General features: G+C 41.5%; 1 protein-coding gene across 6 annotated transcripts in view; it reads left to right on the top strand.

The window, feature by feature from the left end:
- The window catches only part of ARHGEF10 (Rho guanine nucleotide exchange factor 10), a 118853-nt gene that overhangs the window by 17975 nt on the left and 86522 nt on the right, over positions 1–14356 (top strand). For 5 of the 6 annotated variants that reach the window (XM_032183911.1, XM_032183914.1, XM_032183912.1 and 2 more), the window contains exon 3: positions 14131–14301. In XM_032183911.1, the coding sequence (XP_032039802.1) occupies positions 14131–14301 (171 nt within the window). Of the gene's footprint in view, positions 1–8309; positions 8407–14130; positions 14302–14356 lie in introns of those variants that run through there. The other variant, XM_032183913.1, reaches the window with a different exon arrangement.

Here is a 14356-nt window from a genome sequence, read left to right as displayed (position 1 = left end):
AAAAAATGAAGAGAAATAGATTAATTAAACTTATTTCTGTTTTTATTATCTACAAAGAAAACAAAATTTAAGATTTAATTATATTTTCTTTTCTTAGAAGTAATGCTGTAATTTTTTTTTGTTGGATGTTTATAATTTGTTAGATGAAATGTGATTCACTGTCATGGAACTGAGAGGTTAACTTTATCATTTTGATCATATTTAATGCTTTATTTCTGAATAATAACTTTTAGGGTGTATTTTTTTTCTTATTCATTCAGCTGCTTTGTAATATGACTTCACATCTGGATTTAACTTGCTCAGCTATGTGTAGGGAGAAGGTCCAGATATACTGATTGAAAAGGACAGTTGATGAAGAGATAAGGGGATTCTAGGGATGCCAACACAACAATTTTTTTATTTTATTTTTTTTCTGGGGTAATTAATATTCTTTCTGAAGAAAGAATATGAAGATGAAGAAGCAAACTTTAAAGGAATTAGGGGTATCTTGCAAGGAATATTTATGGAAGCTAAGTTCCAAAATTTTAATTTCCAACAATGAGTCAGCACACAAATAAAGTTATGAATATTTTTTTTTCTTCTTTGCCTCTTTTTGCCATTTTGGGATTTGTATCCAGTGCTAACTGGCCAGGATAAATTGCTGCCAAATAACTGAGGGATTTTTGTTTGGCTTGGTTTAGTTCCATGTCACAGATCCCAATAAATACTCACTAACCATGCCTTAGACTGCTGCAATGACTCCAACTGTAGAGTTTACGTAGAGAGATTAGTTTTTTTATACATTGTTAGAATTCTTTTATCTTGTGTATGAGAGCCAGCAAAAACTTGTTTGCATTATGATATGTTAGATAGAGTGTCTGAATTATTGAATGAAACATTTATTAGGTGCTGCTTGCTTTCTCTGCAGAGAGGAACTGAAGCTACGCCTAGAAAATGCACTTCATGAATATTTTTGGGAAAAAGCCCTACAACCCTCCGTATAGTTTCTCCTTTCTCACTGAAGGAAATGAGACCTAGTCATGGTTTTGTGAAATCCAGAAGATGATTTAGGCAGTTAAAGAAGGGTCTTTGCAGGAATACATCCTGTTGTTAAACAGTCCGTTGTTGCTCAGTAACTGATTAGGTGAAAGCATGAAAGTTCCTGAAAAATCTTCTTAAGCTCGCACAGGTTTTGCCAGGAACTGAAAGAAGGATCTTTGCGTTGCTGGGCCATGGAGATGCACATGCTGAGAAGTGGCTTTCACTGAGTGTGTGTGGCTGTTGCAGTGGGAGACAAAGGGAAATCCAGATGCTGACACTTGAAGTTGTCCCGGGAGTGGTGAATTGGTTTAGTGAAAGTGTCCAGGGGGTCTTTGTGGTCTCTGGTATTGCAGAGTACAGTGGAAGTAAAATTAACATTGGCTGTGAGTGCTCTTGCATATCTGATTATCTGTTTCAGTGACCCTCTCATGTTTGCATATGAGGAATGTTTGCCAGCTGAGTGCTTAAGATGACTCGTCATGTTGGAAGGAATCCCTTTGTGATTTCCCAAGTGGACTGGCTACAGCAATGAAGCACGAGGTTTGGTTATGTCAGCTGTCTATGGCCGGTTCTGGAGCCAATGCAGAGCTTTCTTTCCCTTCCATAGCTGATGAAATGAGGTGATGAGAAGGACTCTGATGCCAATGGAGTGTAAGATCCCAGGGAAACACCACCATTGCCCAGCTCAAGCCTATATATATACTGAGGTGATGGAGTTTCTGGTGAAAGCTTTGTTAAAAGGATATTGTGAAACAGAATTTTGGAGAGCTTGGTTAGTGAATCTGGATGGTAAGAATTGCTGTTTTTTCATGAGTTTGCTTGAAGTCCACAGATGTACTTTGAATTACAGCAGAACCTTCGTATGTTAGGACAAAGAAGAGCTCCAAAGACACAGTGAAACAATACTTGGTGGGAATGCTATAAAACTCGAGCTTGGCAGGCTGTAGCAATCACCCATGCCCACCTCAGTGAGCTGTGGTAGCCAGGATTTGTGAGCAGCTATACTCCTGCTGACTGTGCCTAGGGGAGTTCCCCCACTGAGCCTGTAAACCAAAGCCAGAGATCAGATGATTCATACCCATGGTAGCCTGAAATAAAGTTTGAAATCAGGCAGGCAATACTGCTGATCCTTATTGTTAACGTAACAAAGTGGAAAAGAGCTTAAAAACAGGGGATTGAAACCCTGCATTAATGTTAACTACTTCTTCCCCATTAGTTTCTGGGATAATGAATTTATCATACTTTAGTGTGTGTATTAAAGTTCGTTTACATTTCAGTTTATCTTTTAGTGCTCTGTAGTCTGAGGAAAGAAAGAACAACAGAAATTAGGTGAGAAGCCAGCTAAAACCCAACATATTTCCAGTGCTTTTCCTAAGTTTACAACACAAAACCATTCTGTACTAGCATATACATTTTTCTGTAGTACCAGATGATAGTCTCTGTTAAAAGATGCGTCTCTAAAGTCTTTTCTTGTTTAGAGTAAATTGAGAAGATAAAGGTTGCCTGCACTGCTTTGAGAGCAGTGTTAGGTAGAATTATCTTTGGGGAAAAGTAACCTATTGCAGTGTGTCCAAAAAGACAAATCAATCTCCAAAGCAGCATGCAGCTTCTGGACCTCACCTCGGCCATTACCACTGAAGGAAGGAGGCTAAGCGTGTGAACACTTCCAAGGAAGGTCAAGGTTTTTAGGTGTTAAAAGCTCTGCTTTTGGGAGTGGCTGCAAATGTTTCCGTTTTGACATTGCTGGATAAATGGTTGTTGAGCCCTGGCCTAATGATCCAGAGTACAGATTTCCTTTTGCCTACATCACGTGAAGGCATGGTGCTGACAGAGTAGGAGAAAGAAATGTAATCCAAAGTTGAAGGCAAACCCCTTGCTACTTCATATCCAAAATGTGTCAGGCTGGTGGACGGATGTTGCTAAACACAGTCCAAGACCTAAAGTACTTCGGCTTTTGCTTTGTGTGGGTTCTAGCTCTTTTTTGTATGATATACAGTTTATGTACCTGAACTGTGTGTTTTCTTTCTGTGGAAGTAGGATCTCTCATGGTCTACGTGCTTTTGACCCCTAGAATAAGTGACACTTCCTGCCTTGTGGGACTCCCAAGTCATTTCAGTTCAAACTATTATCAGATGATGCAGCAGCTTCTGACTGCTAATTAGAATTAAACAGGCTGTAGTAGAGAAAGGCATATTCCTTAAACAATTAAACAAGAACTGCTTCAGTTTAAAAACAATCATTTGGAAAACTATATATAATAGATGAAAAAGTAGAGAAGTAAAGGACAAGCCAGATTGTGCTTTCTTGTGGAGATATTATTAAAAAAATGGTAATTTTCCCACAAATATATCAACTGTGTGGTCAAAAAGTTTTCCTAGAAAATCCTCATTTGTCTTTCTTTCTTCACATGACGCTTGCATCCTGTGGTTAGCCAACATGCTCCTTCTCTCCTCTTCCAGAGCTGGATGCTTCATTTTTCCCAGTGACTTGTCCTTCTGCTGTTTGATTTCCATTTTATGAACGCTCACTGTTTTTTTCCATGTACGGGCTGTGCTTTTGGCAGCATGTTGCAGGGCGAGTTCAGCAATTCCTATAAACGACAGCGTTGGCTGTGCTCAGCTACACGTATCACTAGCAACAGCCATGTCATGCTGTATGTGTAGTTTCTCTGTTTTGATGTCTCTTCCTCGTGTTAGATGAGGTGGCGTTTACATGGATTCAGTCCAGTGACCACAGCAGTGTGATGTGGTGGAACCCTGATGACACCAAACTTGGAGGAGTTGTGGACTTTGCTGATGACACCAAACTTGGAGGAGTTGTGGACTCAAATGAGGGCGTAAAGGCCTTACAGAGGGATCTGGACAGGTTGGAGAGCTGGGCGATCACCAACCGCATGAAGTTCAATAAGAGCAAGTGCCGGGTCCTGCACCTGGGACGGGGAAACCCTGGCTGCACGTACAGACTGGGCGATGAGACGCTGGAGAGCAGCCTAGAAGAGAGGGATCTGGGGGTCGTGGTAGACAGCAAGTTGAATATGAGCCAGCAGTGTGCCCTGGCAGCCAGGAGGGCCAATCGTGTCCTGGGGTGCATCAAGCACGGCATCGCTAGTAGGTCAAGGGAGGTGATTGTCCCGCTCTACTCTGCGCTGGTGCGGCCTCACCTCGAGTACTGTGTGCAGTTCTGGGCACCACAGTATAAAAAGGACATGAAACTGTTGGAAAGTGTCCAGAGGAGGGCTACGAAGATGGTGAAAGGCCTTGAGGGGAAGACGTACGAGGAACGGCTGAGGTCACTGGGCCTGTTCAGCCTGGAGAAGAGGAGGCTGAGGGGAGACCTCATCACAGTCTACAACTTCCTCGTAAGGGGGTGTCGAGAGGCAGGAGACCTTTTCTCCATTAACACTAGTGACAGGACCCGCGGGAACGGGGTTAAGCTGAGGCAGGGGAAATTTAGGCTGGACGTCAGGAGGGGGTTCTTCACAGAGAGGGTGGTTGCACACTGGAACAGGCTCCCCAGGGAAGTGGTCACTGCACCGAGCCTGTCTGAATTTAAGAAGAGATTGGACTGTGAACTTAGGCACATGGTCTGAACTTTTGGGTAGACCTGTGCGGTGTCAAGAGTTGGACTTGATGATCCTTACGGGTCCCTTCCAACTCAGGATATTCTATGATAACCCCTTCAGTACCAATGGAAAGTCAATAGCCTTTAATACTGATGTGTTTTAAGTGTAGACAGGGATCTATCATGCATTCATGCAGATTTCAAAATAATACCCATTCATACTGTCCTAGCAGCCTCTCATTTTAAAGACTTGCCTCTCTGTACATCAGTGACGTTTCTTGGTGAAATATTAATGGCGGAACCTACACATACACTTCTGAGGTGGAAAAGATGGTTTCTTCCAGGGACCAGCATTTGGCCTCTGGTAGTGGCACTCAATACCAGTGATCGTCAGTGTGCAGAGTATGAAGGCAGTTAAACAGCCACGAAATGCTGGTTTCATGTAGCAGCCTTTGTAAATCACAGCACTGTAGGGGTTGGAAGGGACCTCCAGAGATCATCAGGTCCAACTGCCCTGCCAAAGCAGATTCCCTAGAGCAGGTTGCCCAGGTAGGCATCCAGACGGGCCTTGAGTATCTCCAGAGAAAGGGACTCCACAACCTCTCTGGGCAGCCTGTCCCAGTGATCCGTCACCCTCACCATGGAGAAGTTCTTTCTCATATTGGTGCAGAACTTCCTGTGCTCCATTTTGTGGCCATTGCCCCTTGTCCTGTCAAAACATAAGTATAGCCAGCGTTGAAGTGCATCCTGTGGAGTCAGGGAGAACAGGTCTGTTCATGTTGCTGCTGGTACTCTCTGGGCAGCCTAGTTCATACCTAAGGTTTTTGTTTTAACCTCTTTGGTTTTTGCAACTCTTAATTTTTAGCTAACTTCAAGCTTAATTTTTAGCATTGTGAGCCATCTGTGTAAATCTTTCCGAACATCTGCTGCTGTTGGTAGCAGCCTCTTTCTTAAGCTTGAACAGGCAGATTCATCGTTCTTCTGACTTGAGGTTGAAGTTTGCTTTTTATCCAGAAGAGTAGTTTCTGTTGTACATTCTTGACAATGTAATTAGTATGTAATTTGTATGTTTATGAAATACTGAAGAGAGGTTTTTACTTATTTCTTTGTTGTTTATTTGAAGGGAGAGCCTGTTAATTTGTGTGGTTTTGCTTTTGTTTCCACCACTGGAAACGCTCCTTGTTCTGAATATGTGCTGTTTGTTTTGTTTTGTTTTGTTTTTCGTGACTGTTTCCCATAGAGACCTTTAATGCTCACGTTGTGGTCATGCTTTGAATGTGTGTGAGCTTTGAGTAACTAGCAACGCTTTTATGCCACGGGGACCTGGGTTTCCTGTAACACCAGCTTAGCCCAACTGCATGTGAGTGGGGAATGAAAGCCTCTGGCTCCCATCTGCTTTCCAGGGAAGTAAACTGAGTTCACGTGTTTTTGGGTTTTGGGTTAGACTTTTTTTCTCCTTTCCAGCAAAGGAGACGCTTTCCACTTGTGTGACTGTACAAGGAGCTAATTTGTGGGTATTAGTGGTGTGCTGGAAAAGCGTAAGAAGCACAGCTGAGGCACCTGTTTGTGGAGGGCCTTTCTCCTCAACTGCCATCATGTCTGACCCCATGCCATGGCATGGAGGGTGCTCAGCTGTCGTGATGACATCTTGTTGTGGTGACACATCGTGGTGGCATCTTGGCAGGAACCAGGACAGGCCTCAGGGCTCCTCCTGCCAGCGCTGTGGAGGAGATAGGGCCCGGAGGCTACACACAGGGAGAGGAGGAGGCCATGCACCGCCGTCCTTTCCACAGGTGTAGGACTGAGGGAGAGCATCTGAGTTTGCTGAGTCCTGACGTGATGAGGTAGCTCCTGGATGTTTGTTCCTGGATGTTTGTGTCTTGTTGAAGATGTCTTGAGCAAAAATGCTCCATTACAGTATCTCTGCAGCCTGGCTTCATCCTTTAAAGCCGTGATCAGCAGTTGGAGGTCACTGAGCAGTGTGGAGGTTGGTGCTCGAGAACATTCTGGAAAAAGAGTTGCAGATATGCACACCCAGAAGGGCATACTTATGGAAATGGTCAGTTAGTGGCCTTGAAGTGCCAGTAAATGGTGGTTCCTGAAAGCCAGCTGTCCTCTTCTGCCCTTTGGTTCGTTTAAGTACTGATACAGTACCTCAGAGGCTGACATTGCTTCTGCTTGCTCTTAGCACAGCATGCTCCAGGGGATCTTGAATGGGCATTAGAAATTCCAAGCATGAAAGTTACTTGAATAATTTAAAAAGTTGTGCTTTTTTATTTTTTCATTGTGGAAACAGTTTATAATGGCTTGACTGCCTATTATTTTTAAAGGAGCTGTTGCAGTGGTGTCTCCTGTATGAGTCCTTGTTTCTTCTGCTGGTGCCAGACCTCCTTAACCACAGAAGTGCTGTCTCCCTCTCACCCAGAACTCCAGCCTCACCAGTCACCTTACTTGTTCCCATCCTTCCCTATCCAGCTATTTAGCAAGGCACATGTGAGCCAGCTGGCTTTCTTCTTCACCTTTCTTCCTGCATAGGTGCTCGGGGACAAAAGCAGGAGAGAGGCACTCAGGCCAAGTACCACAGCGAAAGAATGTTCAAGTGCAGTTCTCTCTCCTGGTACTGAAGAAGTCCCTGTCTCAAGTGGGAGATGTGAGCAGCTAGAAAATATTTTGTTGCTTTCTAGCTGTAGTAATGCAATCTAATCAGCACTGAAAAGCTGTGAGGATTAATCAAGTGGTGACCGAATCTTTTAACAGCCTTTTAAAAGTTTCAGCTGAATATGAATCAACGGCAGTTTTTCAAAGGTTTGCAAGTTGGCCAAATTGGAAAATTTTTGCAGTAGCAATTAAGCTTCTTCCTTGTAATTCCTATCATTTCTCAGGACAGACAAGTATCAAGTGAATTACAAAATTTCACCTGAAATATAAACTGAACAGCTCTAGCGCCCATTCATTTTGAAGTGTGGTCAGCATGATGTATCGGGGCCCAAATTGTTAGTTTTACAAAAGTAATAATAATTTTAAAAACAGTTATTTACTGTTATGATACTCTAAAAAGAAACAGAACTCACAGCTCTACCTTTGTTAAGGAGAGATTATATTCATAATTATATGCATTTTTTCTCTTTCTACAGCTGTAATAGTAGTTCTGTCTTGAGGCTGGCTTTGAAAGAGACAGAAAAATAAGTATCTACTTTCATCTATTCCTGCTTATATACTTAGCCACATGGGAAGTGGGTATTCCAGAAACATTACAGTTTCTGGAATTGTTTTCAGGTTGGGGGAGAGTAATTCTTTTTCCTTCTGGAGTCAGGATTTTTATCCTGGAATCAAGATTTTTTTAATATATATTCCAGTAGAAAGTTACATTTTGAGGCTTTCCTTTATTTTCATGAAGATATTTTTACTTCTATTTATTTCAGTTACTTTAATGAAGAGCACTTTCCTGGTTAGAATACAGCAGAGCACTAAAATCCAGACAGTTCCATTCCTTGTTTCTGTGTGGTGTCTGGTATACTTACATAAGGAACTGGGCAGACTCTAACTACCGAGAAATAAGGGTTTGAAATAGCAAACATATCTTTCACTTTAAAAGAGAGCTGAGGAGAACATCTCTGGAATGCATCAAGGTTAAATAATAAATACTTGAATTGTTATCCCTGGCTGTTTGCTTTAATTTGTAAGCTTTGCTTTTACATTTTGTAATATCTAAATGTATTTAAGCTAGTAAATGATTTTAGTGAAAACTTTTTCCTATTTCAGGATACTCAAGAATTTGTAGCAAGTTACAGGATTCATGGAGTTCAGTTTGAAGGAAGATGGCAGGTCTGTGTTGTCCTAAACATCTAGTGACAATCCAAATTACATGAGTGGAAAAGAGAAATGTTTTCAGATTGCACATCAGAATAAGAACAAGCAGCTCCTTCCAGTTTGCTTTAGTTTCAACTGCATTAATATTTTTTCACTAAATGATATTTTCCATCTGAAACAATGTCTACTTCTTTTGGTCAGTGTAGTTGATGATAAATATTTCAGTCACTTTTATCATATCCTTAAGAAAAAAAAAAAAAAGAGAATTTGGCATTCAGTGAATATATGACAGAGATCACAGACATTCCAGAGGCAAAATTGAGGAGAAAAAAAAAAAAGTGCATTGGAAGAAAACTGCTTGCTAAAGGGAAAAAGGGAAAGGATTTTTCCCTTCTGGCAGCATGGATATCTACTATGTCCTGCAGTCTTTGGGCCGTTCTTTGTTGTGGAGTTTTTCAAATATAGTAGATGCATTTTCTCTTTTCGTTCCATAGTTCTTTGCTAACCTTTATTTAAAAACAAAACAAAAAAACTACAGCAGATTGCAATGACTACGTTCCTGATTATGCAGAAGCCTTCTTTCAGTCTGCAAAGGCACTGTTAAAACCTTAAAACAGGCATGTACAAATGCAAGTATTTTTGATGGTGGTGTGTCTTCTTATGTCCAGGGCTTCCAGAGTTATTGTCACAGTGTCCCAGACTGCTGAATTGTTCCTGCTTAGGGTTCTGATCACTTCTTCATTTATCTTTGTTTTCTGTGAAAAAAACTCAACTGACTTCTTTAGGATCATCTCTGATTTATGTGATTGCAAGGAAAGTCAGTTTTACTTTTTTTTTCCACTTTCTCCTTTGTTTGCACTGTATTCAAAGTGTGTTTGCTTCACACGCATTCAAAGGGTAAGTGCTGATCTATTTTGTTTTAATTATGTATTATCTCTAAAAGAAAATTATTAGTGAAGCTTCACTAGCCTCATCTCAGCTTTAAAATTAATGCCACTCTATTTATCTAACTATTTATCTGTGCTATTAAACTATAAATAGTTTAAGGAAAATGAATGGGAAAGCAGATGGTGCCAAGAATGTTTCACAATTGGTAGAACAAAATAAAATTGTTTAAATTTGCTTATGCCCCAGCAGGTCTCTGTAAACATAGCCTAAGTTAGCTTGTTTTTGAAGTCAGCTTAAGAAAAAGTAATTTCCCTGAATAACATACCACAGAAAAGTCATAAATTCATGTGCTGTGCTAACGATTATGAGAGTATTTATTCCTTCTTTTAATTCAAAATTCACATTTTCACATTTAACCCTGAAGGAAATTTTTGTATTTCAGATTTCTTTTCCCATGTTTGAAAACTCCAAATATAGATTTAAAGGAAGAGAAGTAATTCCCCACAGAATGGTATTGGCATAGGATGAAGAGGTTTAATCAATTATTGTATTCTCATTGCTCTGGCTGGCACTTGGAAAGTTAAGAATGTGAGTAGTAGTGAAAAGGCAAATTGGATTTTTAGTAACCAATTTAATTATTCAAAGCAATTTCAGGCAGACTCTATAATGCCAAATGAATATTACTTAGGCCAAAAAATAATGAATTTTAAAGTGATGTTAAAAAGTTGTCATCTTTGGACACCACTTACCACTTTCCCCCTTTCCCCTCCCACCACGTATTTTTCTGCAGTCACAATTGCCTGGAAATCCACTTTCTGCTTTACACCTAAAGGATTGGAGGAACTGTAACTGTCTTCACGAGCATTACATTTTGCAAGATACATGGTGGCTTTTTTTGGTAGTCAGATTCAGGTCAAGCTTAACTATGTTTTGTGTCTTCCTAATTTGCCGTAGAACTTTCCAAGAGCAAAAATGTGTTTTCTTGTTAGTGCTGTTTTGATGTAACACAAAAAAAAATGTAGAAACAGTACATATTTTCTAAACTGTAGTTACTCATAATGTCTTTTTTGTATAACAGTCTCTATCTGCAGCGCTGAGAAGTTCTTCACATGAAGCAAATGGAAATCACCCCCACCCTCTGTTTATTTTTGTTATTAAAATAAATTGTTTCCATAAAATTAGAAGTTCAAAGGAGAATGCTTTTGCATATGAAACTGGCAGGATCACTAAATTCAAAGAATTAATTTAACCTGCAGGATTAAACAAAAGTGGGAGCGATGCAAAGCCAAAATACAGTTTTGAAACTATTTGGTGGGAGGTTATTTGTCTCCAGTAGCCCATCACTAAAGGATGTATGATCTGGGAAAGAACTCTACTTCTTTCTTTATGTCTTTTTTTTTTCATCCTAACCCACCACTGATTTAGTTTAGGGGCTCTTTCCATCCAGTAGTGCCCAATTACAGAGTTCTGCATCTTGTTTATTTCCAATGCAAAGTAAATGGAAACACAACAGGGCAGCATTAGCAAACATGACAGGAAAAAAAAAAAAAAAAAAAGATCAGGTAGTACCTTTCAATTTATTTGTTTGTAATCTAAGTTGAGAAACTCAACTCTCTGTTAGGTTTTCTGCCCTCAGTCATAACGTGTGAGTTGGTTGGGTTGTTGCGGGGAGATGGAGAGGAAAATTGAAGGGAAATTGTGCCTCAGCCGGCCAGGGTTTGCTCCTGGCTCCTGAGTCATTCCTTTTGCTTTTAGTGTCTCAAATTACCTTTTTTTGCCAGTGGCAGTTTTTGTCTGTCTCTGATAAATGACACTGTGCTGGATTCAGGTGCCTGGGGAATTGCATCAATGTGAAAGTGCTGGAGCAGAGAATAACCAGGCATATGATACCTAAGCTACCTAAGATACCTAAGAAAAAAAAAAATGGATCCAGAAGCTCTGTAACTAGCAGCCACAAAACTTCGTGTTGCTTCCTAGATGTTTGCCTGCGTGGTGTGGATATTTCATAAATTAAATGTATGGATTCTAGAGCTGACCTCTGGTGAGCAGGTGGGCTCACTGCTCTTACTTCAGCCCTGCTCAAGCAACACCTAAGTTTGGAGTGTGGCCTAACCCTATAGAAGTGAGCAGAGCAAGTTTAACCCCTTCTGGTTATCTCATCTTCCTTCTCCCGCTACACAAAATGCAGAAGAGCTTTTTTATGTGTTGGTAGGGTTTGCTGCTGATGCTTACTTGTATAGAACAGCCAGAGGAGTAGCCCGTGCACACACTTGAAGTTGTGATACTGTGGCTGTTACTGACTTCTGACTGACATCTTCTCACTTGTCTACCTAGTCTGGATGACTAACCACTATTTCATGCACTGGTAATCCCAAAAAACACTCTACTTGGAAAACAAAAACCTTTGAAGTACTAAATTTGAACTATAGAGAGAAACTGAAAGCTTTAAAAAATGAACAAAAACCTATCCACAATAATAAAACCCCTCTTTTCTTTTTTTCCCCCTTCCTGGCGAGCAGCAAGGAGTACAGAGGCAGTTCAGGTGGATGCTGAATCAGGAAGAATTATGGGGTTTTCTTGAGTCGTTTGGAAGAGCTCAGTAGCATTTTTTCATCTTTCAGAAAAAAAAGTATTACTAATGGACAAAAGCAAGTATGAAAAGCCTCAATCCAAAGGCATTCTGACAAAAGGGTTTTAAAAGGCATCAAAATTAATCTGAACGTCCTGCTGCCTCAGCCACAGACCGTGACCATAAATGCAGGGAACCCCCTTTTTTGTTCCTTAATATTTTTGCAATTAGTTTGCTTTCTCTCCTACAGAGAGACTGTGTGAAAGATCTTGTTATTTGAGGCTGCGATAAAATATGCTGGCTCAGCCTGCCCGAAGAAACAGAAGCCTTGGCAAGAATGCTGATTACCATGACAATCCAAGCAGTCCTGCATGGCAGAACAGCTGATAAGCATCCAGATTCAGGAGATCCAGCCGTCCTTGCGTGACTTTGTTTTTAATATCGTGTTACCTGAAGGAGGGGGAAAAACCCTATGAACCTCAGTAATATGTTTATAAAATATTTGTGTATTGACATTATTAAAATATATTTTTGTCCTAAAATTATGTGTTTTTATTACATTTTAATGCGTTGTTGAACTCCTGCGTAAGAATGGCGTTGGGGAGGAGCTTGGGAGGTTGGTTGGGCTGAAGAATTTCCACAGATGTTTCTGCAAGGAGAAGTCTGATAACAAATTTTCCTTGCAGATGGTAGCAGAGCAGCTGTGGCAGGTCTAGGGAAGGAAGGGTGAAGCCCTTTTGTAGAAACAGAAGGGTCTGAGGGGTTTGGGCTTCCCTCCTTGCAGCTGCAGTGGCCCCCTATGCTCTGCAGAGCATCTCCAGCAGCAGCTTTGGATCCTGCACTCAGGTTTCATGCGATGCAAATACGTGGTAAAAACAGCAGTAAATAATGCAGTGAGAGGTTTTAAATCCTCAGGGGTTCTTCATGCTCATGTGGATAAGAACAACAGCACCAAGGGAAACTGCTCAGCTCTTCTTCCTGCTCCCCACCCCTGCATGGGGTAGCAGGGGTGTGCTGCAGGGTGCTCATAGGTAAAGACAAAAAAATAGCCCACATGCTTCAGGTCCCAGCCACGTTGGGATGTAATTTGTTTAAGCCATTAGCTTTTCACAGCTAAAAACCCCCATACCAAAATACACCTCGATGACTGAAGTGTGTGGTAATGGGGTTACCACAGATTTAAACCAATGACATCATGTAACACACCGTCTCAGATTGGGGTAGGGAAAACAATCTGCTGCTCTTTAATGTGCATGAAGAAAGTTACGGTCGCTGTCATTTTGATTCTGTTAAGAAAGAAAGGGCATAGAAAATTGGAATTAGAAAGGGAGAGTGATTTGATATAGAAGAGTCCCTATCCAGCTACATTAATTCATGAACTTTTCTTGTTTAAAGAATCAGCTGCTTTAACAGCGTGACCAGCAGGGCTAGGGAGGTGATCGTCCCCCTGTACTCAGCTCTGGTGAGGCCGCACCTCGAGTACTGTGTTCAGTTTTGGGCCCCTCGCTACAAGAAGGACATCGAGGTGCTTGAGCGGGTGCAGAGAAGGGCGACGAAGCTGGTGAGGGGCCTGGAGAACAAGTGCTACGAGGAGCGGCTGAGGGAGCTGGGCTTGTTCAGCCTGGAGAAGAGGAGGCTCAGGGGCAACCTTATCGCTCTCTATAGGTACCTCAAGGGAGGCTGTAGCGAGGTGGGGGTTGGTCTATTCTCCCACGTGCCTGGTGACAGGACGAGGGGGAATGGGTTTAAGTTGAGCCAGGGGAGTTTTAGGCTAGATGTTAGGAAGAACTTCTTCACTGAAAGGGTTGTGAGGCACTGGAACAGGCTGCCCAGGGAAGTGGTGGAGTCACCATCCCTGGAAGTCTTCAAAAGACGTTTAGATGTAGAGCTTAGGGATATGGTTTAGTGGAGGGCTGTTAGCGTTAGGTTGGAGGTTGGACTCGATGACCTTGAGGTCTCTTCCAACCTAGAAATTCTGTGATTCTGTGATTCTGTGATTCTGTAATGTTTTTATAAATCTTGTTTGCTTTTGCCATAATGAACTAGGACAAAAAGGTATCTGTATTACCAGTTTCTCTCGCTTTCTAGGTAATTTAGTTATATTAAAGGGTTTGTTGTAAATTGCCAGAGGGTATCAACATGTTGAGAAAGTTCTATTCTGTTCCAGTGACCTAACATTTTTAGGCGTCATTTTATGGGCTTCATTCATAACATAGAGCACCTGCCTAACGTCTGACATCATTACTGAGAGCAAAAAAAACAAAGCTTGTCTTTCTGCATAGTTCTAGAGCAAGAGCCTAAAGCCACGGGTACGAATGATGATGAAGAGGACGAGGGAGAGCAGTTTGACTTTGACAGTGGAGATGAGATACCAGAAGCAGACAGACAAGCCCTTGTGCCACCTCCTCCTGATCCTGGAAGTAACACAGAGCACCAAGAGGCTAATGGCACCGGTAAGTCACCCCGACAGGCTCTGCATCTCTAGGCTAAGTAAAGAGGCAAGATTGA

This window comes from Aythya fuligula, chromosome 3 (genome assembly GCF_009819795.1).
Source record: "Aythya fuligula isolate bAytFul2 chromosome 3, bAytFul2.pri, whole genome shotgun sequence".
In the NCBI taxonomy this organism is placed as follows: domain Eukaryota; kingdom Metazoa; phylum Chordata; class Aves; order Anseriformes; family Anatidae; genus Aythya; species Aythya fuligula.
This window is presented reverse-complemented; position numbering and strand designations above follow the sequence as displayed.